This window comes from Amphimedon queenslandica, unplaced genomic scaffold (genome assembly GCF_000090795.2).
Source record: "Amphimedon queenslandica unplaced genomic scaffold, v1.1 AMPQUscaffold_13509, whole genome shotgun sequence".
NCBI lineage: Eukaryota > Metazoa > Porifera > Demospongiae > Haplosclerida > Niphatidae > Amphimedon > Amphimedon queenslandica.
The window spans coordinates 87,855-112,656 of NW_003546255.1; the positions used below are offsets into that span (position 1 = coordinate 87,855).

At 37.0% G+C, this 24,802-nt stretch overlaps 6 protein-coding genes across 9 annotated transcripts; 5 read left to right on the forward strand and 1 right to left on the reverse strand.

Moving 5' to 3' along the window:
* Positions 1-15: 15 nt before the first annotated feature.
* Positions 16-24,059, reverse strand: LOC105316485 (phosphatidylinositol 3-kinase catalytic subunit type 3-like). The gene is made up of 14 exons (XM_020007145.1): positions 23,898-24,059; positions 22,586-23,814; positions 21,713-21,990; positions 21,280-21,444; positions 21,052-21,171; positions 20,860-20,949; positions 2,743-2,838; positions 2,552-2,693; positions 2,331-2,483; positions 678-838; positions 534-616; positions 377-467; positions 169-294; positions 16-113 (listed from the first exon to the last, which is right to left on the reverse strand). The coding sequence occupies exons 1-14, from the start codon at positions 23,978-23,980 to the stop codon at positions 99-101; spliced, it is 2,832 nt and encodes a 943-aa protein (XP_019862704.1). The 5' UTR covers positions 23,981-24,059; the 3' UTR covers positions 16-98.
* LOC109591405 (uncharacterized) lies at positions 2,890-8,113 on the forward strand. Of its 2 annotated transcripts, none has more exons than XM_020007150.1 (9): positions 2,890-3,119; positions 3,238-3,475; positions 3,576-4,010; positions 4,083-4,221; positions 4,282-4,351; positions 4,499-5,159; positions 5,790-7,223; positions 7,264-7,438; positions 7,648-8,113. In XM_020007150.1, exons 1-7 carry the CDS (start codon positions 3,089-3,091, stop codon positions 6,748-6,750), a joined length of 2,535 nt encoding a protein of 844 aa, XP_019862709.1. In that variant the 5' UTR covers positions 2,890-3,088; the 3' UTR covers positions 6,751-7,223; positions 7,264-7,438; positions 7,648-8,113. The 2 variants fall into 2 exon arrangements, with proteins under 2 accessions (XP_019862709.1, XP_019862714.1); XM_020007155.1 differs by having other exon boundaries at positions 7,280-7,438.
* Positions 11,362-12,593, forward strand: LOC105316486 (FK506-binding protein 5-like). Its single transcript, XM_011411407.2, has 3 exons — positions 11,362-11,460; positions 11,516-12,148; positions 12,208-12,593. The coding sequence occupies exons 1-3, from the start codon at positions 11,442-11,444 to the stop codon at positions 12,351-12,353; spliced, it is 798 nt and encodes a 265-aa protein (XP_011409709.1). The 5' UTR covers positions 11,362-11,441; the 3' UTR covers positions 12,354-12,593.
* Positions 12,815-18,468, forward strand: LOC109591438 (uncharacterized). Of its 2 annotated transcripts, XM_020007178.1 has the most exons (4): positions 13,034-13,146; positions 13,194-13,842; positions 13,896-14,293; positions 18,197-18,468. In XM_020007178.1, exons 1-4 carry the CDS (start codon positions 13,125-13,127, stop codon positions 18,451-18,453), a joined length of 1,326 nt encoding a protein of 441 aa, XP_019862737.1. In that variant the 5' UTR covers positions 13,034-13,124; the 3' UTR covers positions 18,454-18,468. The 2 variants fall into 2 exon arrangements, with proteins under 2 accessions (XP_019862731.1, XP_019862737.1); XM_020007172.1 differs by lacking the exon at positions 18,197-18,468 and having other exon boundaries at positions 12,815-13,146; positions 13,896-14,690.
* Positions 14,705-17,689, forward strand: LOC109591417 (uncharacterized). 2 transcript variants are annotated; one of them, XR_002189810.1, is made up of 7 exons: positions 14,705-14,905; positions 14,975-15,641; positions 15,693-15,723; positions 15,773-15,839; positions 16,062-16,722; positions 16,813-17,596; positions 17,641-17,689. XR_002189810.1 is itself a non-coding variant. In XM_020007159.1 (6 exons), the coding sequence occupies exons 1-6, from the start codon at positions 14,860-14,862 to the stop codon at positions 17,345-17,347; spliced, it is 2,007 nt and encodes a 668-aa protein (XP_019862718.1). In that variant the 5' UTR covers positions 14,705-14,859; the 3' UTR covers positions 17,348-17,689. The 2 variants fall into 2 exon arrangements, 1 of the variants encoding a protein (XP_019862718.1); XM_020007159.1 differs by having other exon boundaries at positions 16,813-17,689.
* Positions 18,731-20,509, forward strand: LOC109591451 (caspase-1-like). The gene is made up of 3 exons (XM_020007184.1): positions 18,731-19,508; positions 19,622-19,902; positions 19,960-20,509. Exons 1-3 carry the CDS (start codon positions 18,832-18,834, stop codon positions 20,271-20,273), a joined length of 1,272 nt encoding a protein of 423 aa, XP_019862743.1. The 5' UTR covers positions 18,731-18,831; the 3' UTR covers positions 20,274-20,509.
* Positions 24,060-24,802: the final 743 nt, after the last annotated feature.

Here is a 24,802-nt window from a genome sequence, read left to right on the forward strand (position 1 = left end):
CAGGTTTGCTGAGCTTCATTACTTATGATTATTTTTTTATAAAAAGAAGTGATCGAACAATAATAATAATACATACAAAGAAACTAGAACAGTAATTATTATTTTCTAAAATCCTACAAAAATAAAAAAGAGTACTGTTAATAATGGATATCATTGCGTTGCAAATACCTGAGCAATTTTATGTATCTTTTCAAATAATTCTGGGAATATAGCACGAATGCTTAAGTCAATCAAACCTTGCAAGTACTTGACCGCTTCCTCATCCGACAGATCTAGCCTGAACTTATCCTCCACCTGTAATCACACAAAAAGAGAGAGAGAGAAAGAAGAGGAGTGAGGGAATACAGAGGGAGGCATGGAGGAATAAAATACATACTTTCTGAACTGTTTTGTCGGGTTCTAGAGCAATATCAGGAACACCCGAATCAAGCATTAGGGAAAAAAGATTTAAAAATAAATTAGCAGACCTGAAAAAGAGAAGCAAAAAAAGAATGAAAGCAACTTAATGATCATTTGATATTTTTCCTATTCACCTTCTCAAAGTGAGAAAAGCATTATAGCAATGCTCCCTAAACTGAGAAAATTCTTTGCTTGAAGTACCCCCCATAGCATCAACCTGGAGTAAGTGGACAAAGAAAAAAAAGATACACATTTTTTACTCCAACAAGTTGTCTTACCATTTCTTTGCTTAGTCTCATTGGAGGCGGGAATATCTTTGGGTCTCGTCCAAGGATGTATCCGAAATCAATGTGTATTAAATTGCCAGTCTCCATTAGGAGCAGGTTGTCAAGGTGACGGTCCCCCACGCTCAAAAGGTAAGTGATAACAGAGTAACCAGCTAAAGAAATAGTGTAATTAACTTTTGTAGTTATACTATTCCTAGTTCCTACTCTATGAAATTAGTTAAATTTATAAAATTAAAAATTTTATCCTTTTCAATTTTGGTGAAATTTGGCCTGTGACCCTGTACTATAGTACAGGGACTTTGGCCCGATTTTTGAGTAACTTTAAAAAATTCATTAAAAATCCAAATTTGATTGGAATCAGTTTAAACTTTCTACACAACATAAGTACATGTATATACATCAGATAAAGTTATAAAATTGGAGAATTCTCTCCTTTTCAATTTTGGTGAAATTTGGCCTGTGACCCTGTACTATAGTACAGGGACTTTGGCCCGATTTTTGAGTAACTTTAAAAAATTCATAAAAATTCAAATTTAATCGGAATTAGTTTAAACTTTCTACACAACATAAGTACATATATATACATCAAATAAAGTTATAAAAATGGGAAATTTTTTCCTTTTCAATTTTGGTGAAATTTGGTCCGTGGCCCTGTACTATAGTACAGGGACTTTGGCCCGATTTTTGAGCAACTTAAAAAATTCATTAAAAATCCAAATTTGATCGGAATTAGTTTAAACTTTCTACACAACATAAGTACATGTATATACATCAGATAAAGTTATAAAAAGGGAAATTTTATCTTTTTCAATTTTGGTGAAATTTGGCTTGTGACCCTGTACTATAGTACAGGGACTTTGGCCCGATTTTTGAGTAACTTTAAAAAATTCATAAAAAATTTAAATTTGAGCAGAATCAATTCAAACTTTTTACACAACATAAGTACATGTATATACATCAGATAAAGTTATAAAAATGGAGAATTCTCTCCTTTTCAATTTTGGTGAAATTTGGCCTGTGACCCTGTACTATAGTACAGGGACTTTGGCCCGATTTTTGAATAACTTAAAAAATTCATTAAAAATCCAAGTTTGATCGGAATTAGTTTAAACTTTCTACACAACATAAGTACATGTATATACATCATAAAAATCAAGAATTCTCTCCTTTTTAATTTTGGTGAAATTTGGCCCGTGACCCTGTACTATAGTACAGGGACTTTGGCCCGATTTTTGAGCAACTTAAAAAATTCATAAAAAATCCAAATTTGAGCGGAATCAATTCAAACTTTCTACACAACATAAGTACATGCATATACATTAAATAAAGTTATAAAAATGGGAAATTTATTTCTTTTCAATTTTGGTGAAATTTGGTCTGTGGCCCTGAGCCACTTAAAAAATTCATAAAAAATCTAAATTTGATTGGAATCAATTTAAAATTCATGCACAACATAAATATATGTACATACATCAGATAAAGTTATAAAAATAAAGTATCTTATTCTAGAGAAATTTGGCCTGTACAATAATCTATGGTTTTTGGCTGAATTTCGAAGCAACTTTCAAAATTCCTTAAAAAGTGTCAAAGTTAAATCTTTACAAAATTTACAATAAATTCACAAAAATCATTTTTCCAACATACCACAACTCTTAATGTAAGTATCCATTATCTCAGGTGAAATACCATAAGCTCCTTTATCACTTGAACCATGGGCACGGAAATAGGCCTGTATAGACTTGTGTGTTGCAAGAATGTGTGCAACAGTGTCTGACCTCTGAATTAACTGAACAAAACCTAAAAGAACAAGGAACAGGAAACAAAAATAATACAAATAATATAAATAATAAAATAATTTAAATTACCTAAAGTGCCAGAGCAAGCAAGGACTTTGTATGGGGTTAGTTTCAAGTCCAAGTTCTCTCTCCTTAATAAACGATCAATCAACATTATCATTTGAAGTATCAGCTGATCTTGACGCAAATCATCGCCAACTTTAAACATAACCTTTAGAGAAGAAAGATATTAAATGCAGCAATAATTATTATTCTCTTACGGAATATTTCTCTCCAGATTTTACTTTAAAGTTAAATCTAGCAGGCATCAAAGCACTCTTGAACAGTGTAGCCTCTGAAGGAATTATACCTGTAGCCTAGACAAAGAAAGAGAAGAGTGGTGGAATCTATAATAATATAATATACTGGAATGCATGCTGTTTACAAAAATACTCTTGTGGTTTTTTCATAATGCTTAATAATTATTAATTAACCAATAGATAGGCAAGGCCATCCTCTTGCAAATAACTTGCTAGTTGCTATCATACATAGCTAGCTCTCGCTCGTTTTTTTCTCTTTCTTTCTCGCTCCATTAGACTGCCTGTTATATATTAACACTACTCCTCAATGAGTCAGTCGACTAGAGAAGCAGAGAGAGGTAAGAAAGGGGCTTGTACGGGGGCTTGTTATTGTGTTGTTAACACTCTCGCTGGAGGGCGTTTACACAAACAGTGAGAAGAAACAATGAAATGTATTCTTTCTTCTTTATCTCATAGATCTGCAGAGGGTTCTCTACAGTCCCAATGGGGAGAGCTATGCTCTCATCTTCAACATAGCCGATTTCGCTCCTCCGTGCCTCCTTCCCCCTAGATGCGGGAGCGAGAAAGATGTCGAAGAAGCGAGGAAAGTGCTCGAGGAGAGAAACTTTACAGTTCACAGTTTTCCTGACTGTACCGCAGATGAAATCCGAAAACGCCTAAAAGTGATAGGAGACGACCAAAGAAACTTTGAGAGGTTTGTTTGTGTTATAAATTTGTTATGACTGTAAATTATCATTTACCTACTTTGTTATGAGTAAAAGAATACAGCATCAAGGACTATCTATCGTTTATAGGTATCGCTGTCTCTTTGTTCTTATAATGAGCCACGGATACCAGAACGGTATCTACGCATCAGATGGAAGCTGTCTCTCCTTTAACGAGATCCAGTCTTTTCTTACCTCGGCTGCTTGTCCTGCTTTCTGTGAAAAACCAAAGTTGGTTTTTGTCCAATCGTGTAGAGAGAAATCAGTCAATAGTCCTGACGACAGTGTTAGAGTGCTAGAAGAAGATATTCATCTGTCTTTTGCAGGACAGTTGTTTTCGGAAACATTCAGAGATTCAGAAAATGGGGCATACTACGTCAGATATCTGTTTGAGACGATAAACGAGTTAGGAGATGACGAGGACTTGCAGGCGATACTGACGGAAGTTACTAGAAAAATGAAGGCCGCCTCTCTTCCACTTCCAGACAACCGTGGCCTACTTAGGGACAAAGTATACCTGCCATTGTAAGTAGAGGAAGAGCCTGTTATAATTCCTTTCAATACATAAATATTTATATCGTTTTATTTTCATTTTAGGAGAAGAGGCAGAAAAATAGTCCATGGCAGAGAGAATCGAGAAAGCAAAGGAAGAGAGGTAGTAACTCCAAACTCATCATCTATTTCAACTGACATGTCCTTTGCAAGAAACAGATTTGCAAGAGTTAGCCAGAAAAAGGTAAGCGAATATAAATACCATCATCACATTCTAGCTTCATGCTCCCTCTTTTTACCATAGTGCTGTAAGTCTCCCGATAGCTCTGGTGTCGAAATAGAGCAATCCTTTGATAAGAGTACGAACCATGAAGGTATTTCTATGATTATCATTATCATTATTATTGAAATTTGGAGCAACATTATTTCACATGAGTATACAGTATTTTTGCTTTGCCTCAATAAACAAAATGAAAAAGTTTTTCATTTTATTATTAATAACAATCATTTTTCTCCTGTAGCACCATCAATGGTGTCCCTGCCTGACTCAAGACTATCCCAATGTTACATGTCACAGTCCATTAGAATTCCCGCATTAGCTCTCCTGATCAATAATAACGTAGACACCTCTCACTGCCTTCCTCTCAAAACAGTCCTTGAGAATACTTGTCGATACTCTGTCATTGTGCTAGAGAATATAACAACAGATTGTCTATACAGCATATTAGGAGCCATCCCAAATGACAGCACACTGGAATCATTTATGCTTATCTTCACAAGCGCTGGAGGCAGCAATTCACTTCACGATTCAAACGGGGAAGTGATACGTATTGAGGAACTACTCAGACGCATTCCAATGCCACTCATTTCTACATGCAATGTTCTTGTAGTTGTTCAAACTATTGTCGTTGATAAGATTCAAGTGAGCACAGATGAAATGTCCCAGCTAAGCAGGTGCAAGAGTCTATTCAGTGACAAAGAAGCTCGTTTAATCGTCAGCCATGTCTCTGTTTCTTCTCCCACCTTCTCCATTTTGGCCCAGAGGATTCAAGAGTTTCACGAACATGACCACTACTCGGTCGAATTCTTATTAAGCGTGACCTGGGGCAATACTGATGAAGTAGTACACTGGCATAAGACAATATCATTCAATGGAGACTATTCCCTTTGCATCACGGAGAGGTAAGACACTTAATAGTACACACACATAACGTTGTAATTTGTAAGCATAAAGTAAACACATTACTATAAGCAAGAGGAGAGCAGTGTACATCAAAGAAATAAGAGTGAATCTAAAGATACATGTACAATGTAAATGTAAACATCACAATGATTACAGCTGTATTTTTAGTTTGTATTATAATTATAACAAATCAACTATGCACAATTTGAACATAATCATACATAAGTATGTTATTATACCGTGAGAAGCAAACAAGTAGTTGTGTTGGCAATGTGCCAAAAGATAGAGAAGTATTTTAAGTTGTGGAAGGGGACTTTACCTGGGAAAGCCCCTCTCTTAACACAGGCAGGGAATGTCATGCAATATTCATTGCTACATATAGATACTGCATTAATAAGTTAAAGCATGTAATTCTCATTGTAGTAAAGTAAATAGCCACAGACGATGATAAGTAAACATAAAGAAAACATCCCAGTGAGAAGCAATAACTTTATGAAGGGGCTTTTCCCTGGGAAAATCAGAGTACCACCTCCTTTATATCAATGTGATAGCTTATCCAGCTATTAACCACACATACAATAATGCTATATAATTTTAGTATTAGCATAATTTCTTTATTTCTTTTTTAGGTCCATTCAAGATATGAACCTGGCCACTCTCGTGTGCTCAGCCAAAATGATGTTTTCTCTCGGGCACCTCCTATACTCAAGAAGAGATCTGGTACTTGAATTAATGAGAAAAGTTCAGAGAGAAAACGTCCCAACACTTCATCAATGTCTACAAGAAGGACCGAACACACACGTAGCCCATCGGTTGCTCCTAGGGATCGTTACAACACAGAGAGAGCTCTTTGACTTATTTAAAACAAGCCTAAACATCTTTTCAGCACCAGATAATGACTTGAAATTTAACGAGCTGCTAGAGGAGTGCCTCCTGTACATTGGATCAGGAAGAGACAACATGATTGAGATGATTTACGAAGCGGTAACAAGTGAGAGATATCGGTGGTGCAACCGGGAGAAAATGCTCAAAGATGGTGAAGGTCATACCATTGACTTAATAAACGAAATAAGAAGCCACATATACCGCCGACCAATGCAAGAAGAAGGGGAGGAGCCAGTTGCTATGGCAATCGAGTTCAATACTGCAATGATGAGTAATGATGATGTCACATTTCGTGAGTTGGTACAAGATGATATATTGTTTAACGAAAACGAGGAGGTGGTTATGGTAACAGGCGAAACAGCAGGTGCTCAAGAGAACACTCATCTTCCCTCTCCTTCCTCTAATCCTCTCTCTCTTTCAGCACGACCCACTGGAGATCACTCGGTTCTGAGAATGATTAATACTGAAGATTTCGTTGAGGTAGTACCAACGACACTCACACAGAAGGAAACTCAGGATGAATGGGTTGTCCTTTCGTACAAAGACTCAAGCGTCCAATCAGCCGATCTAGTGATCATACTGGATCAAGTGGAGGTCGATGATTTCGTTGAGGTGGTACCAGTTCCTGTCGCGTTCCATCAAAGGGATGACGACTGGTTGGAGATATCACCAAAGAGGAGGGCAGTGGATCCGCATAGCCATTAAAATCACTATCCAGTTTGACATTATTCGATCCATCACCACCCAATCTTTAAGAATATTCAAATTGTATACTATATGTAATAAATTGCAACAATTTATTTATCATTTATCATTGTTTGGCTGTACACATGCATTCACTTGGCGTACCCATTCATCATTTTCTGTCATAATGTGTAATTATAAATCATAATTTATGTTCTACACACAATATAAGCACAGCTGATTAAATTCTATTAATAAAATTATTGAATCATGTATTATGATGATGATGATGATGATGTTAATTACAGGGTTTAACCCACTGGACATAGTTATTAAACTTAACAATATTCATTAGACATACAATGAACAACTATTCAACAGGCCAGTCAAGCAGACACACCACATACACGTATTGCTGATGCTAGCTATAAATATCATCATTACATCAGAATTTCAAAACAAAGAAGAAAGAAGCCATTATTAGCAAAGATCAAGTGAGTTTATACTTAAAATGACATATTTAAATAAAAATAGTCTCATTTATTAACAGCTGGCAATATCAGGACTTTAATGAGCGACTAGAGCTACCAGAACTTCAATGTGAAAGACAGTATATCATTGCAAGAAGATTTGACATTACACAGTACTCAAGCATACAGTGACAGACAGTAAGTACAGCAGTGGAGCAGAACCAATATGGGGAATGAAAGTAAGTTATGACAATACAACAAAATAAGCATGATAATATGAGAAGCACAACATGCATGAGAACATACTGCTAGGCTGTACTGTGAATTCAAGCATCAGCTAAGCTCTGCTGCATATATTGCTTTGCTGTTTTGACATATACTGGATAGTGCTGTGTTGTACTTTAGTACTCAGTACAATATAGTGTAAATGTTTCCTTCTTATGCTTAGATTCAAAGACAATCAAACAAAACAAGGACAAAGATACACCACAGGAAGAACAGACAATGGCAAATAAGCACGGCAAAAATGAGAGACAGAACAGCTCTGAAAACATTTCTATTTTAAAGAAGAGAGACACCTCAGCCATTCCTCCCCCGTCCCTCTCTCTCTCTTCCTCTCTACCCCATCTCTCCTCTACCTCTCCATTTTCCTCTTCTAATCTATCGTCTTCCTTCTCTCCCAACTCTCACTCCTTCCCAATACTAACAATCATTAATACCAGTGAGGAGGGTGGGACCCAATCACCAAAGACACAGAAAGATGAACTTAAAGGGCCAGAAATAGAAACAAACAATGAAGACTCTCAATCTTGCATTCTTGAACAAATACCAATGTCAGTGTCTCCGCCCACACATTTTAATTGCAATCAAAGACGGCTTAGAGGGAGCGAGAAAAGAAAATTAAATAAAATAAAGAGGAAAAAGAGGAAGAGAAAGACAAGACTGATGAAGATGCATAAAAGCAGCTCGCCGCCTCACAAGAAAATAAAAATGAGTAAAAGAGAGAAGAAACAGAGTGAAAGCGAAAATGAAAACAGTAAGAGTATTATTACTATTATTATTATTATTATCAATATATTGCCATTTTTAGGTGATAAGGCAGAAAAAGATACCAAAAGTACAACAATTACTAATCAAATTCACAGCGACGCACCAGCAGAACAAGAAGGAAGTGGTCAAGAAGAAGGCGGAGTTGATAACCCAAATGAAGAGTTTACATTTTTTGATACAGAAGTTAAGGGAGAGATAAGGAAGGGGGAAGGATGTCATGAGGAAATAGTGGATGGGTTTGTTAACGTGCACTGTCTCCCATCAATACCTCAGCTTATATTTGAAGAGACTGATGGAAACTGGTTGGATATATCAATAAAATAAAGAGAAAAAAACACTTTAAAAAAATTTTGTGATTTCTTGCTATTTTAAGCTGTTATATATCTATAGCCTAACTCCTTGTAGCTCCCCTCATTAGTTAATAGCTGTGGAAGCTTGGACCTGTCTGTTTCAATTTGTGCTTTTGCTGTAATTATATTAATTTGTTTTCACAACGATACTAGTAATAATAATGAGTATAATTCAATAATTCAACAAATGGGTAATTTGACCCCTAGCTAAAGGCATTATGTACTGTGATTGCATCAGTACACCTAACAGTTTATTTATCATTATGGTTGTTCACATAGTTACAACCCACACATTATCAAGACACCAAATCACATGCGCCACACGGTGGGTATGCAAAAGCAATGCCAGCAAAATTAAAGCTACGTCAGTGTGCAGCAACTCTTGTACATTTCAAAGGTTAGGTGTTAGTTAAAAACAGAAATGGGCACTGCTAGTAAGTAACTCTAAATAATAGAAAATTAGAATCAAATGGTGTTCTTTAGATAGCAAACCAGAGAAAGGAAAGAAGAGCAAAAAATCAAAGAAAAATGAGGACAGAAAAACAAGTCCTTCATCTTCTCCTAGAAGCCTCTCTAAACCTATCCCAGCCTCTACTACTCCCCCTCTTGACTCCTCTCCTTTTCAATCTCCTATAACTATTCATGACCTCAATGCTTCTCCTAGAAATGGCAGGAGAATGGTAGTTGCTAAGCCATGCACAAGTCAAAACACAGAGCAATCAATGATGGTAGCATCTTCAGTCTCACTTAATACTTCACGTACATCTGTAGTCTCTGGATTGCTACACGCTAAATCAACAACTTACTTGCCAGGGAGTGGGAATTATCAGACAATGACTAAGCAGGATGGTAGAAGAACAGCTCTAAGTTCTTTGTCTTCCCTCGGCCCTCACTCGTTTTCTTTGTCACCTGTACCCATACAATCAAGTGAACCATCCATTTTTATACCACATTCATCATCAGGGAGTCAGACATTGAGAAGAGAGGAATTTAAAAATGAAGACGGTAAAAATTAAAGATATACACACACGTATAGTGATATTACAAAAATATTTGTTTTTTTCCTTCTAATATAGATGATAAGATAGAGCAGCCCCTGGAAGAGCCCAGTGATGCTGTAGCCATAACCAATGAAACAGAAGACATGAATGAAGAGCGAATAAATACAGCAGAACCAGCTGCAGTGCCATTATGTACAGAGCCTATTGAGCAAGAAGCTCCAGAGTCTAGTGCACCAATATTCAATTATGAAGAGAAAGAAGAGGAAGAATTCACAATTATAGATGTACCAGTTCTAGTGCCTGTTGAGGTCAAAGAAGGGGACAACGAATATCTGGAGATAACAATAATACACAAGGACTAGACTACAACAACATCAATTCACCCACACACAAACACACACACACGCGCGCACGCAATTAACATTTGACAATGCACAGTATTCAGCATCACACACATGTTTAAACACTTTTTACATGCATTATTAACTATTTATGCAACAATATGATCCATCTACAGGAAGTCACAAGGTGCCGAGGGTGTAATATGTACAATAAAATGTGATATCCATTGTTCTTGCTATTATAAATATTATTAACGAACAATGCTCTTAATTTCTATTATGATTGTCAAGCTGATGTCAGTTGAATATCACATGACAAAAAACAAAACTCAGCAGTCAAATATAAAAAAATGGCCACTTCTCTCTCTCCCTCTCTTACAGATGACTCTAGAGTACGGGTACAACCCTTTTTCACTCCAATGCCTTCTGATAATGTTCCAATCACACCTTCTTCTACTCTGGCATCATCTCCTGAAAATCATGATGTTGTATCGCTCTCTTCATCTCCTTCAGGACATGAGGATCCCTTTTCTCCTAAAGTTTCGTTTTGTCATTCTAGTGAAGACACTAGTCAAAAGGAATTAGTTGTTGCAGCTACTACTGGCCAGAAAATATTACAATTTTTTTCAAAAGGAGCAGCAAATTTACGTAGGTATAGACATGAGAGAACCTCACATAAAACGAGACTTGAAAAACAAGCATCTCCCACACTTTGGTCAACTTCTTCTTCATCTCCCACTCCCAGTCCTTTATTAAAAGGACGCCAAAGAAGAAAACTCAAGACAAAAGAAATGCATAGACTTAAGAGGAAAAGCAGTGCTGCTATTGACATACCAATGCGAGTACCTAGACCTTACAAGACTCCTGAAAGCAGCATAGGAACTGCAAACAGTAAGGACTGTAAAACGCCCAGTGAAGGTGAAGGCTCAGATGGTAAGTAATACTTAAATGAATAAAAGTTATTATAAAATCTTTCCTTAGTATCAAAAGAGTCAAAGAAAGCCTTGGACGACAAAACATCTCTTAAGCAGGAAGAAGACAATAATAGTAGAAGAAGAGTCACAACAGTTAAAGAAGAAGATGACTATGTGGTTGTGGATATTGAGTATGTCCCAGCTAATACAGAAGAACATTGCTTATAAAGAATTATGTGACTTGATCCAATGCAAGGAAAGTCAATAATAATTAATGACTTTAATTAAGTTAAAGATAATCAAATCAGGTCCATTTATATATAAGTTTAAAATTAATATGCTACAAGATAAAAGTGTATTGATTGGATTGATTATTTCTTTTTTTGTGGAAATTCTTTTTTAAAAGATTACACAAAACATAAAATTTAAAATACAACACTTGCATGCATGTGATAAATGAGGCTAGGAATAAAATATCTTAATGAATATGGCCAATATCACAAGACCTACTGAATGGCTATGAATTAAGTAACAAAGGTCACTCAGTGCTATTTCACAAACCAGAAGAAAAAGAAAGTAAAGAAAGATGGGAGCTTGTTGCTTCAGTAAGTCTAATACATCATTATGAAAGTGTATGTAATTTTCTTATTCTCACACCAGAATCCAGTGCAGTACTAGAGACTAGTGAAAGGGAAAGTCCTCAAGATGAGCTAGCTCTCAACTCCCTCCCAACTAGTGATACAAGCAATGATCCTGAGCAAACCATTGGTGAGGTGACATCAAAAGAGGATGCTACCAAAAATCAGCCAGAAGCTAAGGGTAGCAATGATAGCAGTCTCACTGAGTCAGTCCCACCCCTTGAGCATGATGATGATGAATACTTGGTGGTTGAAGATAAGAAGAATGAGGATGAGCTTAGGGAGGAGCAGACCATCATCTCTCCACTACCTTCACCATACCAAACCTACCCATTCACTGTCGATGAGCCAGAACCAGAACCAGAGGAAGAGCCTGAGCCTCAAGTAGAAGACAAAAGCATTGAAAAACCCACAGAAAAAGAGGAAATCCCACAAGAAGAGGTAATGCCCCAAGAAAAGGAAATTCAACAAGAAGAGGCTACAGCTTTGGAGGTCATTGCTAAAGATGAGAGTCTTACAAGAGGAGAGCTGGTCCTTTCCAGTTCACTCATTAGCTATGACATCATATCTGAAGTTGATCCAAAGTCGCTTGATGCTAGATCCAAGAAAGTGAATGTTACTGAGAAAAGCAATGGTAGCAACAAAAATGAAGACGGTAAGAAAAAAAACGAAATAGATACTTCATTACTAGCTCTATTTTCTCTCCTTATATAGTTACTGCCCCAGAGCAACCTGAAGAACAGAAGTACACCAGTTTCAAAAAGGACACGATGAGCAATAAGAAAAATGCTGAGGATAAGTACAAAACAGAAGTAGTTCGCATTGAGGATGATGAGTTTGTTAGTGTCGAATATAAGTGAACTAATGAAGCCATTTAGTTATATTAATGCACACTAGTTGTTATTTCACACATTAACATGCACAAACAATGTATATAACATATCATGCTCAAGCTAAATTTTCTGTTATATAATTTTAATGCAATTTTGTTTGAATCACAGTCTGCTATTGTCAAATTTTTAAATGACACATTGATTTTTGTTATTATTTCCATTGTGTTGTTGGATTTTTTGTGCTCTTTAATATTGTTCTATTTTTAATTTTGCAAATAATTTGTATGTACGCAAGAAGGAAACAGGATCAAAAAGCAACCCATGCAGCATATTGCACAATACAAGGTCAACCCTGGAAACTATCTATGGTCAACCACATTGTCATGATAAAAAAATTCATAGTCTCTAAGGAAATGCATGATGATGACAATGGGTGTGGCACCCTCTACAGTAGTAAAGCAACACTGGCCTATCCCTATACTATAGATCCTATACCAAGTCAAAACACTAAAACTGTGAAAAATATTCTTTATAGCCATAGGAGGCTGTGGATTGATCATTGGTGATGTTACACAGTGTACTCAGTAAGCAATAAAGCTACAATATCATTTTTACCAAAAGGTCAGAAATGAATCATGTGAATGTTCATGTCAGCATTTATGTACTACACAGTACATAGTGCAATATTCACTACTTATTGTTTTTAATGCTGAAAGTAAAGAGGTCAAGGTCATTCTTTAGAGAGGAGACAAAGGAGCTGTAAGGGAGTGAGAGACTATCATAGTACAAGTGTAAGGAATGGGGAATGAACTGAGTGCAAGTAAGTGAAAACTAACTACCTGAGCTGCAATTATCACCCTCCAATAGGTAGCATCTATAAGAAAGGCAAAGGCTACTGTCTTATCATTAATAACAGAAAATTTGCCAAGTTACTCTCCAGAGGGGAAGAGAATGAAACCAGCAGTCACGAGAAAATAAAAAATGCTTTTCTCGATCGTGGCTTTAGAGTCAAAATCCTAACAGACTGCACAGCTAGTGAAATGATAGAGGGAATTCAAAAACTTCAAAACTCTAAAAACTACAGCTCCCTCTTTATCTTCTTTCTCTCCCATGGCTATGAAGGTGGAGTGTATGGCACCAATGGGGTCTGCCTCAGCTTTGAAGAGATACAAAATCAACTGACAACTGCTAACTGTCCATCCTTTACTGACAAGCCAAAAATACTAATATTCCCAACGTGTTCTATGGGCGAGTGTCCAAGCCTTAGAGCAAAAGAGGATGATTTCTTACTCGTCTTTGGGACTCAATCTCATTCTCCAGCCTATAGAGATGAGGAGTTAGGATCAGGCTATATTGAGAAGCTGCTAGAAGTCATAGAAGAGAGAGGGGATGGAGAACACATGGAGGCAATCCTAGAAGAAGTACAGAGAAAGATGAGAAATAATGGGGACACTGTGTCACTGGGTCCAAACTATCAGAGCTCACTTAAAGATAAACTATACTTAAAAGCAAAAAGGTAACACACACATATATATTATGTAGTCCTCGTTTTATAATTTTATTTTATAGGAGATGGTCAAGCTCCAAACTTGTTACTGGTAGTGATAGAAAGAGCCATCAAACAAATGGTATACAAGAGGTTGGGAAGAGAGAGGAACAAGTGATACCAGAATTATCTGTTTCGCCCAGTCATTGCAAAATAGTTCCCGGACTGCTAGTAGCATCAACTAGCAGTATATGTACTCCACAGTCCCTTGAAAGATCACCTCATTCGTCCTTAGAAAGCGGATCACTTGAGGGCATCAATATAAAAGTGAAAAGCTCAGAGAGCCAAGAATCGTTAACGGAACTACTTGAGCAAGTACCGAATGAAGTACTCAATGATGAAGAGTTTTTCTCGGACGAGGAGAGAGTCGATCGGGAAGAACTTTCACCGACACTTCTCTGGGATGACACAGAAGTAGACAAGGAAGGAAAAGAGGAGGAGAGAGTGGAGGAGAGGGAGGAGGAGCAAGAAACTGTCACACACACTCCAGAGAGAGAGGAGAGAGAAGCTTCTATACATACTCCATCAATAGTTTGTGTAGTGACAGTAGAAGGATGGGTCAATGTAAATACTAATATCAATGAACCAGCTACTATACAGGAGGAAGAGGATGAAAACGGGTTCATAATGGCCAGCCTCATTCCAATAAGGGAAAGAGAAGTAGAAGATGGCTGGGTGGAATTTTACTGAAGTCATCAATAATCATCACCAGGAGTCATCACAAAGTATCATATTGACGGGCACTATAATCACTTAAGACAAAATTATTGTTAACACATCATACATAACAATAATAATTTTTCTTTTTTTTTGAGTAACAATAAGATTAATTAAATTCATTCTTAAAATAGCCGCAATATGCAATATTAAAAATAGCCTTACAAATAAGGAGATGCTTGCATGTAGAAGCTGTATAAGCTGTCTTGATCTTATCACACGTGATATTAGCAGTGATTTCACATAAAATTGCTTATTCAATGCTATCACATGATTCTAACCCATCTGACTATGGACTTATCTCATAGAGAAAAAGGTAAAATCAAAGTACTGCTAATAAAAGTTGTTATAGCTACAGCATTAATCACTCATTTTCTCCTTTTAGAATACAACATCTCAAGAAATAATGGCCTATGCGTGATTTTCAATAATGTCAACTTTAAAAATATGGAAAGAAGGCTTGGAAGCCATGAAGATTCCATACAAATCGCAGAAACATTCAGATCCTTGGGCTTTGAAGTGTACACACACATTGATTGCACTTGTGAACAAATGCGTTACTACCTTTCAAATTTGAGGAATGGACAAAATAACATCTCTTGTCTGTTCATTGTTTTTCTGAGTCATGGTGACAAGGATGGAATATATGGAGTGATGGAGGAACGCATCACATTCACCGAAATACAGAGTTGCTTAGTTATGCACTTGAGACATTTAGAAAATACGATTCCAGTAGTATTTATTTTTCAAAGCTGTCGAGATGGAGAAAGGCCAAGCAAGGATATAATCAAATACCCAAGACCTATCAGTGATCATTTCTTGTTAGTATTTGCAACACAGCCTCACTGCAAGGCTTATCGGGACCATGAAAAAGGCAGTCTCTTTATACAGTGTCTCTTAGCTGCAATAAAGGAGGAACCACAAGAGACAAACATGCTAAGTATCCTAACGCGCACTAACTGCCTGCTGGGAGAGTCAGAGTGGAACAAAGAGACTAATCAACGCCTTCAGTTTAATTCACTGTTGCTAAAAGATCTTCATCTACCAATTAGGTAAACTTACACTGACAAAAATTTATAGTTAAATGCTCTATGTACTTTTAGGAGACAGCTACAATATGGCCAACTAGATCGGGTAAGTAAAACAATTTTATTGTATTCAATAATTATTATTAATGACACAGAATTCTTGCAGCAATAGTGATGTCAGCACAGAGAGCACACAAGGAGAAGAAGAAAGCTCATTATATAGTAAACGTTATACATAATAAAATTCTACTTGCACATGATATTAAAACCAGTTATACGCTATCAGTAGTACCATTACTATGCAACTATGACTATGGTTACACCCAGCAGTCAGTAGTATGTAACAATTAGGACACACTTAAATGTTATTCATACATAATACTATAATGTTATTCATTTGAATATGTACATGAATCACTAATCTATATGTTTTTATATGTATAGGAACTATCAAGCCAGGATTTCCAACCACTATTCTCAAATGTGGGCTTTGCCTTATATTAAATAACAGCTCACATCACAAACAAGAAGCACATGACAAGCTGAAGAAGAAAATGGAGGAACAAGGCTACTGTGTTCTCTCCTTCAATAACATCAATTGGAGCAGCATGAAAATTTTGCTAGAAATGGCTAGTAAAGTTGCCTGCGAAAAGTTCTTGCTATTTGTGCTCAGTGAGGGAGAGCAGGAATTAGTATATGACACTAATCAAAAAGAGATAAAAAAGAGACAGATAATTGACTTCTTCATGGGTGCTGATAATCCAATGAGAGATACGCACAAGTTATTTTACTTTCAAACAACTATCAGTGAGCCAAATGGAGCAGAAGCTCAGAAAAAAGAGAGGAGTACAAGAGAAAGCTTTCTTCTTCCTAGCAACTCTATCTGCTATCAAATCTCATCAGAATCTTCACTCATACCTTGCTTTCTCAAAACTATGCAAGAGTACAAAGAAGAATTTACAAAGCTGCCACTAAGAGACATATTAGCCCATACAAGGAAGGAAGGAAAAAAGAGTGTTTCCCCAAAGGAAATTATATGCTTCCATGGCAGTTCAAATCCATCACATAATGAGCATGCTGCTGATATGACAGTACATTGCAACAAGTAAGAGTACAAACATACAGCAAATTATACATGTACATGCACATACAACACTTCCTTTTAATGCTCTTTCTTGATTTTTGTCTTTCTTAGAGAAGACATGTTGCTAGGATATTTGATGTTAGTACCACAAATTAAACTGACCATTAATCTCAAACTAAGGAAGATCTATACAAAAGAAGCTATCAGTGGAACAGAACAAGACACTTTCTTTTGCTTGTTCTTCTTTCATGAATATGATGACATCACCGGACAAAGTCTACAAACCTTTGAGGCAACATTAACAGGCCAGGCACAAAAAAGCAAAGACCTCATTAAAGCAAGAAGCATCTGCCTGATAGAGGAGGAACTACATAAAATTATTGACAATACAATCAAATCCTTTCCAGTAACAGAAGCATTAAAGCAAGAGCTTCACACTTACCAAATGTGTTCAAGGTGGACGATGACAGCTTTTTTTGAAAGCATGACTCAAACACAATGCACCGATCCTAAGGATGTGATGCGTGTCCACAGTGAGTATGCTGATTTCTCCCTTGGAGTGGTCAAACTTATAAGAAACGAATTAGAGAAAATCAAAGATCAAACTCCACACATCGATCAGCCATTAGAAGAGCAGAATAAATAAGCAAAGGCTAGTGATATGACCATATCAATTGACAGTCATCTCCACAAAAAACAAACTGCAATCAGTGTGAAAACAAAGGTACTACAGCAGGTACCATAGTGTACATGGACAACAGAGTCAATTTGTATTCAAGAAACATCAATTTACTATTAATATACATTCTATAACATTTTTAACTGAAAATCAAATTTTTGACAGTTATTGTTGGACTATTGTTCTTCTCCACAATGAGAAAATATATTCACGCAAGTAACTACCGGACATAACTAATCACTATTATAAGTTATTTTTAGGGATGATGTAATTTTGTGACTATTTTTACAGTTTTAATCTGAACTGCTATGTGTGCCACATTAACAAATAAGTCTTTCAACATTGCTCCATTATATACACCAGTTCATGTAGCTAGCACATATCTATTGCATGTACATATACATGTGCATTTGTTCATTTACCTGGATATGTGGATCAACTGGTAGTCTAATGAGCAAGTCTAATGAGGTAGTCTAATACAAGAGGTTGGGAAGAGAGAGGAACAAGTGATACCAGAATTATCTGTTTCGCCTAGTCATTGCAAAATAGTTCCCGGACTGCTAGTAGCATCAACTAGCAGTATATGTACTCCACAGTCCCTTGAAAGATCACCTCATTCGTCCTTAGAAAGTGGATCACTTGAGGGCATCAATATAAAAGTGAGAAGCTCAGAGAGTCAAGAATCGTTAACAGAACTACTTGAGCAAGTACCGAATGAAGTACTCAATGACGAAGAGTTTTTCTCGGACGAGGAGAGAGTCGATCGGGAAGAACTTTCGCTGACACTTCTCTGGGATGACACAGAAGTAGACAAAGAAGAAGTAGACAAGGAAGGAAAAGAGGAGGAGCAAGAAACTGTCACACACACTCCAGAGAAAGAGGAGAGAGAAACTTCTATACATACTCCATCAATAGTTTGTGTAGTGACAGTAGAAGGATGGGTGAATGTCAATACTAATATCAATGAGCCAGCTACTATACAGGAGGAAGAGGATGAAAACGGGTTCATAATGGCTACCCTCATTCCAATAAGAGAAAGAGAAGTAGAAGATGGCTGGGTGGAATTTTACTGAAGTCATGAATAATAATTATTAATACTAACATTAACAACAAATCACTTATTATGTACATTGCATATAATATTATAGATAAGATACAGGTTAATTTGAATGGTGATAATTTAAACCCATTGACATTTGAACTCTAGTAACATGCGTTTATTTAATGCATTTCTCGGAGAACAATAAGAATGATCATGTGCTTTATTTAGACAATGGTAAATGCATGCTAGGCATGGTTAGGGGGAGAAATGATAAAAAGCAACGTTAACAGTCAAATAAATCAGTCAGAGTCAGACCATATCAGCTTCAAACACAAAAGGCTTCACTATGACCATCAATAAAAGGGAGATTCAAGATAGATAAGAAGGTCATTGAGGAGTACCAGAGACCATGGGAAACAAGCAAAGCAGGAGTAGAAGCTCTTATGAAGAGGGGAATGGCTATGTCCTGATATTTAACAATGTGAACTTCACTACAAAAGAGCTTGAGACTAGGACTGGCAGTGATAGAAATGCAGAAGAAATCAAACACACTTTTGAGCAAAGGTGCTGCAGAGTCAAAACATTGAGGAACCGTACTACAATAGAAATGACTACAGCTCTTGAAAACGTAAAACGATACGAGGAAAAAAACTTCCTCTTTGTATTCTTTCTCACACATGGTGACTCATCTGGGGTATATGGAACAGACGGTGTATTGCTTCGATTTCAGGACATACAAAAGCAATTGACAGCTGGAAACTTTCCTGCCTTCAGTAGGAAACCAAAGATACTTGTGTTTCCGACCTGTCGCAAAGGAGAAAGAGAGGACTCGGGAACCAGAGCAGTAGAAGATGACTTCTTACTCGCCTTTGGCACCCAGCCTAATTCGTCCGCATATCGATTCGAAGAGGAAGGCTCTTACTACATCACACAATTATTATCCGTGATTGAAACAAGAGGAGATAGAGAGGATCTATTGTCCATGCTAACTGAAGTGAAGAGGGTGATGAGGGATCAACAGGACGTCGTACCACAAAACCCAGACTACCATAGCTCACTCACTGATAAAGTGTTCCTAAGACAGAAGTACGTCACTAATGGGAACTACATATAAACTCATCTTATAACATACATACATGAAGTAGTACACTAAAATTCCTAATTTACCATGCATGATTATTGTGATTATTTCTTTACAGGAAGTCCAGTGCTCAACTTATCACTGGGAAGAATAACAGACACAGAGAAAGGGCTGAGAATGCAGGGATAGAAGAAGAAGAGGAGAGTCAGGAGACTGTGTGTACTCCAGCTACATCCAGTGCTCTTAGCTCATATGATGTCGTCTCAGGAAAAACCCTGGATGCTGCTAAAATCTATAAGTCCAAAACAAAAACTGGCGATTCTACAAAAAATTCTTCGCCAAAAAGTAGCATTTCTTCCAGTGATGATGACACTGAAGTCTGTGAAGGCATATTTCCAGGTACAATTATGCACGATAATGAAATTACATGTAATTATTTAATGCTCTATCTAATAGATGATAATATTGATGCCACAGTCCCTTTTTATCCACCAGACCAAGACAGCCAACCAATTGAACAGGAGTTGCCAGCAGAAGCAGCAACTGAAAAAAGCAAGCAAGAATGGCTCGACGTTTCGGGTGATCATGACATTACCCCACAAGGAACTCCAGAAGATGAAATAACTGCTACACTTACCAAAAGCATCGGTAATACAAGGATATTAAAGTCAAAGGTGACCGAAGAGGGTTACATAGAAATAGTCAAGGAAATAAAGGAGCTAACTGTGGGGGAGATTGAGAATGATTGGATAGTCTTAGAATTAAGCTAGTTAGATCTTCGACTGGTTATTTATTTATTTATTTAATCAAGAAGACTTTCATTATTTATTTATTTATGAAAACTAGTACTCTTGCTTCTACCAACTCAAGAGCTAAGGATATCATTCATTTACAGCAGAACTGTCGTTCCCTGATGTTCATAATATACTACAAACTCAACTGCTATGAACATGTAGTTACTGTATTTTAATTTCATAGCAAATTTGTTTCGTTTTCTTACTATTAATTTTTTGCCGAATAAGAAAGCGGATATAATAGTTATTGTTTAAGTAGACAATGATCAAATACATTCATAAGATTGAAGTAAATGTATTACGTCATCTGTCATTATATTTATAGTAACAGCAATGGTAATACATCACAAACCACGCTAACATGATACAGTGGGCCCACTATCATAATGCTTGTTCATGCTGCCACAGCATATATTTACTATACAGCAATATCTATACTGCAGTAGTGCACTAATGACCAGAACATGTTCAAGTATATGTACCATGCAGCAGGTGCATGCAAACACATTCCATATACATGCACATGTAGCTACTTTACAATATTCATTGCACTTATGCATACCTGGATATGTGGGTCAACTGGTAGTCTAATGAGCTGCTTGAAACGTACTAGACCAACATCACCTTTAATGATACTCTGTAACTTCTCCATCTAACAATAAACAATAACAACTAACAATAATAACAACAACAAACAACAACAACAACAAGAACAAAGGACACAGTGCCATGTGTGATTAATGTTTCATCTTACTTTCTTTATTCTGTCATCCTTAGAAGCTAATAATGTTTTCATAAGTCCAGACAACTGATCCACCAGCTCAACCTGCTGTATTAACATTGCATACCTCTTCCTCCATTTTGGCCTTGGACTCTAAATATCATAATACAAATGTCTTGATGTTAATATTACAAAAATTTCAACATTTTCACTGTTTATATTTCACTGTTTTTAAATACTTATGTAATCATAGCAGCTTACGTTTCTTAAATCATCCAAAAATTTTGAGCGAATTGATTCGTATTTTTCTTTGGAGGCTGGGTCCTTGTCCTCCTGGCACTCAACGTATACATACCAGTGGAAATAGTTAGCTAATCTTGTGCTCCGACATGCCCTTGCTATCAGGAAACTAGCAAGGTCAGGAAACTAGAATAGAAAAGAAACTAATGTTTTACATGTACATATGTTACATAATTTGATTCAGATCAAAATTTTTGAATTTGAAAGTGCTTTAAAATTTGCATGGCCAAAGACCATGAACTATAATAGTACGGGGTATTTTGTTAAAAATAGATATCAGAAAATTTATAACTTTCCTCTAATATATATACATGGTCTTATGCTATGCTTCAAATTTGAGCAGATTCCAATCAAATTTGGTTTTTTATGAACTAATCTCATACTGTACAATTACCTCCACTTCAACCACTGAGGCGCTCATTAAGGTACTGCTGCTAAGATCAACTGATATTATACTCGACTCAAAACTAGCCAGCGGATTGATATAATCACGTCCCAAGACTGGGGGTGTGTCGGGACTCATGAGACCTCCAATTCTGCGAGACTCGTCTCCATCATCACTATCACTGTCACTGTTGGTCTCACGAACAGAGAGAGACACAAAACCTTTCTCCTCTTCATCGTCCTCCTTGAAAGCATCGGACAACTGAGCCTCTAACTGAGTGTGTGTAGCTAAATAAACAAATTAATAAAAATATTAAAAACTAGCAGTAATCTTAACACGCTGTGAACTGAAAGAAAACTCTCCAATTATCAATCCTCAGAAGTGAAACATTGATTACACAGTGTACGCGCTCGTTATTCCAAGGACAATAAAATTATGACAATTAGAAGTTACTAGACAAAACATCAATTCACTAACAAGCCATTACAACTAATTTGCTACCACATGTAAATAGGTGCAATCACACCATCATTCATACAGAGATGTACATGCATTACTTTATATGCATGTACATGTACATGCAACATGTATGTACATGTACATGTATCTTGGCAATAGCAATACTTCACATGATATCTTTTCTATATTACTGTCTAACAGTATATCTTATTGGGCACTAATTTCACTTAAATCCCCTATCGAAGCCAAAACAGACTCCAGCTGCCAATAGTAACGATTTTAAGAAAAAGACACAATTCATTACGACTAACATTAAGAGTACATACACTCTTACTAACATGTACATGTACATGTATGTATGTAAGTATTAAAACAGCAATATATTGCTGAGCTTAAGTGACCGCACTTTATAATGATTCCTACCTTCACTGTAAACCTGGTCTGCAACAAGTGTAGGCACAAAGGCAGAAGTTGCTCGCTCACTGAAGCTAGGGGTCTCGTACCTCAAAGCCTGTACCAGCTGCAATAAATACAGCAATAGTTCCTCGTTATCTGCACACTGTAATCTACTCATGGCATACTTTCGCACTCGAGGGTGAACGGGCGATTGGAATTTCGGCGTCAATAACTCTAGAGCTGCAGCTGGTTCTAGAGGCTGCCATTTAGCAAGCAAGTCCAGTGCTTCCTCAGACTCTTGGTTAGACCCCCAATCAACGCACTGAAGGAACTTAGTGAGGGCACCTTTATCCAACGAGAGGTAGTATCGAAACTGCCAGATCAGCGACTTATCGTCAGTGTTTAAAGACTGAGTCGGCGGTTGCTGAATGATTGCTTGAAGGCGTGTCTTTGTCTCTGGATTGGGTTTTAGCTCTAGCGCTCCGGAGCCGATACGTAGAGAGTGAGAGAGCTTGTGGTGTTTCGACTCGACGAGGTTCTCAAGGTTTTTATCAGGTTCTTGGACGACGCTGTAATCTGATGCAACTAGCGATTCGTCAAGTAGGTCACCATCAGGCTCAAAAAATATCACATTATACTCAATAGTATCAACGTGGAATTTAGGAAACTCTATCGTTAGGAAAATATAATTAGACTCTCGCTTCTCCCTCTCATTCACTTGCTCAATCTCACGAAAGGTCAGTCTATCAAGCCAGTCGACGGGCATCATACGACCTTTCCGATGCTGTTGGACTAGTTTAGCGAGTCTGTCCATCTCTGAGCCTTCCTGCCCTACAGGCAGGCCCGGGGTTGAATCCTGAAGACTACAGTCGGCCTCAGTCTCGGGCCAGAGTCTCAAGTCCCGGAATCCTCGCCTCAGACAACTGTGACGATTAAACAAAGACACGGTAGTACCACCGACTGGTGTTACCTCCCTAGGCCCTTGAATGTCATAGACTGTGAGTCCTAATATGGCATTACGAGGTAAGTCCTTGTAGCGGAGCGGGATCTGAAGCCATTCGTTCCAGTTCCAGCGTTTTGTAAAAGGCTTATAGCTCGTTCTAACAGGGAGACATAGCGGCTTCCCATTAGCATAGACTATGGCTTGTACGTAGAAATCAGAGTATTCACTGACGTACTGGCCTGAGAACTGGAGGAGAGGATCTGATATGACTGCATTGGCGTCTTTCTTTTTAATCTGACCTTCAAGAGTACCTCTGTGTTTAAGAAAAAAAGAAAATATAATGATAATGATATAAAGACGAGGTGAAAGAAGTGGAAAACAAGAGGTTTTTATTACATTTTTATCCTGATGGGATTGTCCAGCTCGCAGGAGTACACGTAGCAAAACTTATCGGAAGATTCCTGCAAGAAATTAGCCATTCTCCTCTTCTTTATCTTTTTTAGAACCTCAAAAACTGAAGGAAACTTAAGCCTTAATATCAAAGAGCTGCTTCTCTAGCCCCACCCATATAAATTAATATGGACCACACCCATAACACACGCCCAGAACATGGATATAAATTTTATTTCCTTGTTTTAATCTTCTGGAGGAGTCTTTAGGCATAGTACTTGCTGCTTAGAAGTTAGAACTCGAGAAAACTCCTGTGTCGGATCCCATTTTACAAGTATCTATTCTTGATCAGTTTAGTAGCGCGCCCGCGCAATTTTACATTGCTAGTTGCTAAGTTACAGTTGCTAAAATGCTGTTGCTAGGTTACAGTTGCTTAGTTACAGTTGCTAAGCTACTGTTGCTAGGTTACAGTTGCTTAGTTACAGTTGCTAAGTTACTGTTGCTAGGTTACAGTTGCTAAGTTACAGTTGCTAAGTTACTGTTGCTAGGTTACAGTTGCTAAGTTACTGTTGCTAGGTTATAGTTGCTTAGTTACTGTTGCTAGGTTACAGTTGCCAGGCTACAGTTGCTATGATACGGTTGCTAAGTTACATTTGTCACCCTGCCCACACAGTAAATTAAATTTAAAAATTTTTAAATCTTTAAAAAATAAAAAAAAATAAAAATGAAAAAAATTAATAATAAAAAACAAAAAAATAAAAAGCAAAATAAAAAACAAAATGGCAGTCAAAAAATAAAATGGCAGTCAAAAAAACAAAATGGCGGCACAAAACAAAATGGCAGCCACAAAACAAAAATGGCGGTCAAAAAATGGCGGCCACAAAATGATAAAAAATTTAAAATAAATGAAT

Excerpts from the sequence above, each read along its gene's own strand:
- LOC109591438 (XM_020007172.1), top strand. The coding sequence starts at position 13,125 with ATGGGGAATGAACTGAGTGCAA. Across the intron at positions 13,147-13,193 it reads GGGGAATGAACTGAGTGCAA|GTAGCATCTATAAGAAAGGC; the intron begins GTAAGTGAAAAC and ends ACCCTCCAATAG. Across the intron at positions 13,843-13,895 it reads CTATACTTAAAAGCAAAAAG|GAGATGGTCAAGCTCCAAAC; the intron begins GTAACACACACA and ends TTTATTTTATAG.
- LOC109591417 (XM_020007159.1), top strand. The coding sequence starts at position 14,860 with ATGATTCTAACCCATCTGACTATGGACTTATCTCATAGAGAAAAAG. Across the intron at positions 14,906-14,974 it reads CTTATCTCATAGAGAAAAAG|AATACAACATCTCAAGAAAT; the intron begins GTAAAATCAAAG and ends TTCTCCTTTTAG. Across the intron at positions 15,840-16,061 it reads AGAAGAAAGCTCATTATATA|GAACTATCAAGCCAGGATTT; the intron begins GTAAACGTTATA and ends TTATATGTATAG.
- LOC105316485 (XM_020007145.1), bottom strand. The coding sequence starts at position 23,980 with ATGGCTAATTTCTTGCAGGAATCTTCCGATAAGTTTTGCTACGTGTAC. Across the intron at positions 2,484-2,551 it reads TGCTTGCTCTGGCACTTTAG|GTTTTGTTCAGTTAATTCAG; the intron begins GTAATTTAAATT and ends TTGTTCTTTTAG. Across the intron at positions 617-677 it reads TGAGACTAAGCAAAGAAATG|GTTGATGCTATGGGGGGTAC; the intron begins GTAAGACAACTT and ends CACTTACTCCAG.
- LOC109591405 (XM_020007150.1), top strand. The coding sequence starts at position 3,089 with ATGAGTCAGTCGACTAGAGAAGCAGAGAGAG. Across the intron at positions 3,476-3,575 it reads GACCAAAGAAACTTTGAGAG|GTATCGCTGTCTCTTTGTTC; the intron begins GTTTGTTTGTGT and ends TATCGTTTATAG. Across the intron at positions 4,352-4,498 it reads TAAGAGTACGAACCATGAAG|CACCATCAATGGTGTCCCTG; the intron begins GTATTTCTATGA and ends TTTCTCCTGTAG.
- LOC105316486 (XM_011411407.2), top strand. Across the intron at positions 12,149-12,207 it reads TAGCAACAAAAATGAAGACG|TTACTGCCCCAGAGCAACCT; the intron begins GTAAGAAAAAAA and ends CTCCTTATATAG.
- LOC109591451 (XM_020007184.1), top strand. The coding sequence starts at position 18,832 with ATGGGAAACAAGCAAAGCAGGAGTAGAAGCTCTTATGAAGAGGGGAAT. Across the intron at positions 19,509-19,621 it reads AAAGTGTTCCTAAGACAGAA|GAAGTCCAGTGCTCAACTTA; the intron begins GTACGTCACTAA and ends ATTTCTTTACAG. Across the intron at positions 19,903-19,959 it reads CTGTGAAGGCATATTTCCAG|ATGATAATATTGATGCCACA; the intron begins GTACAATTATGC and ends TCTATCTAATAG.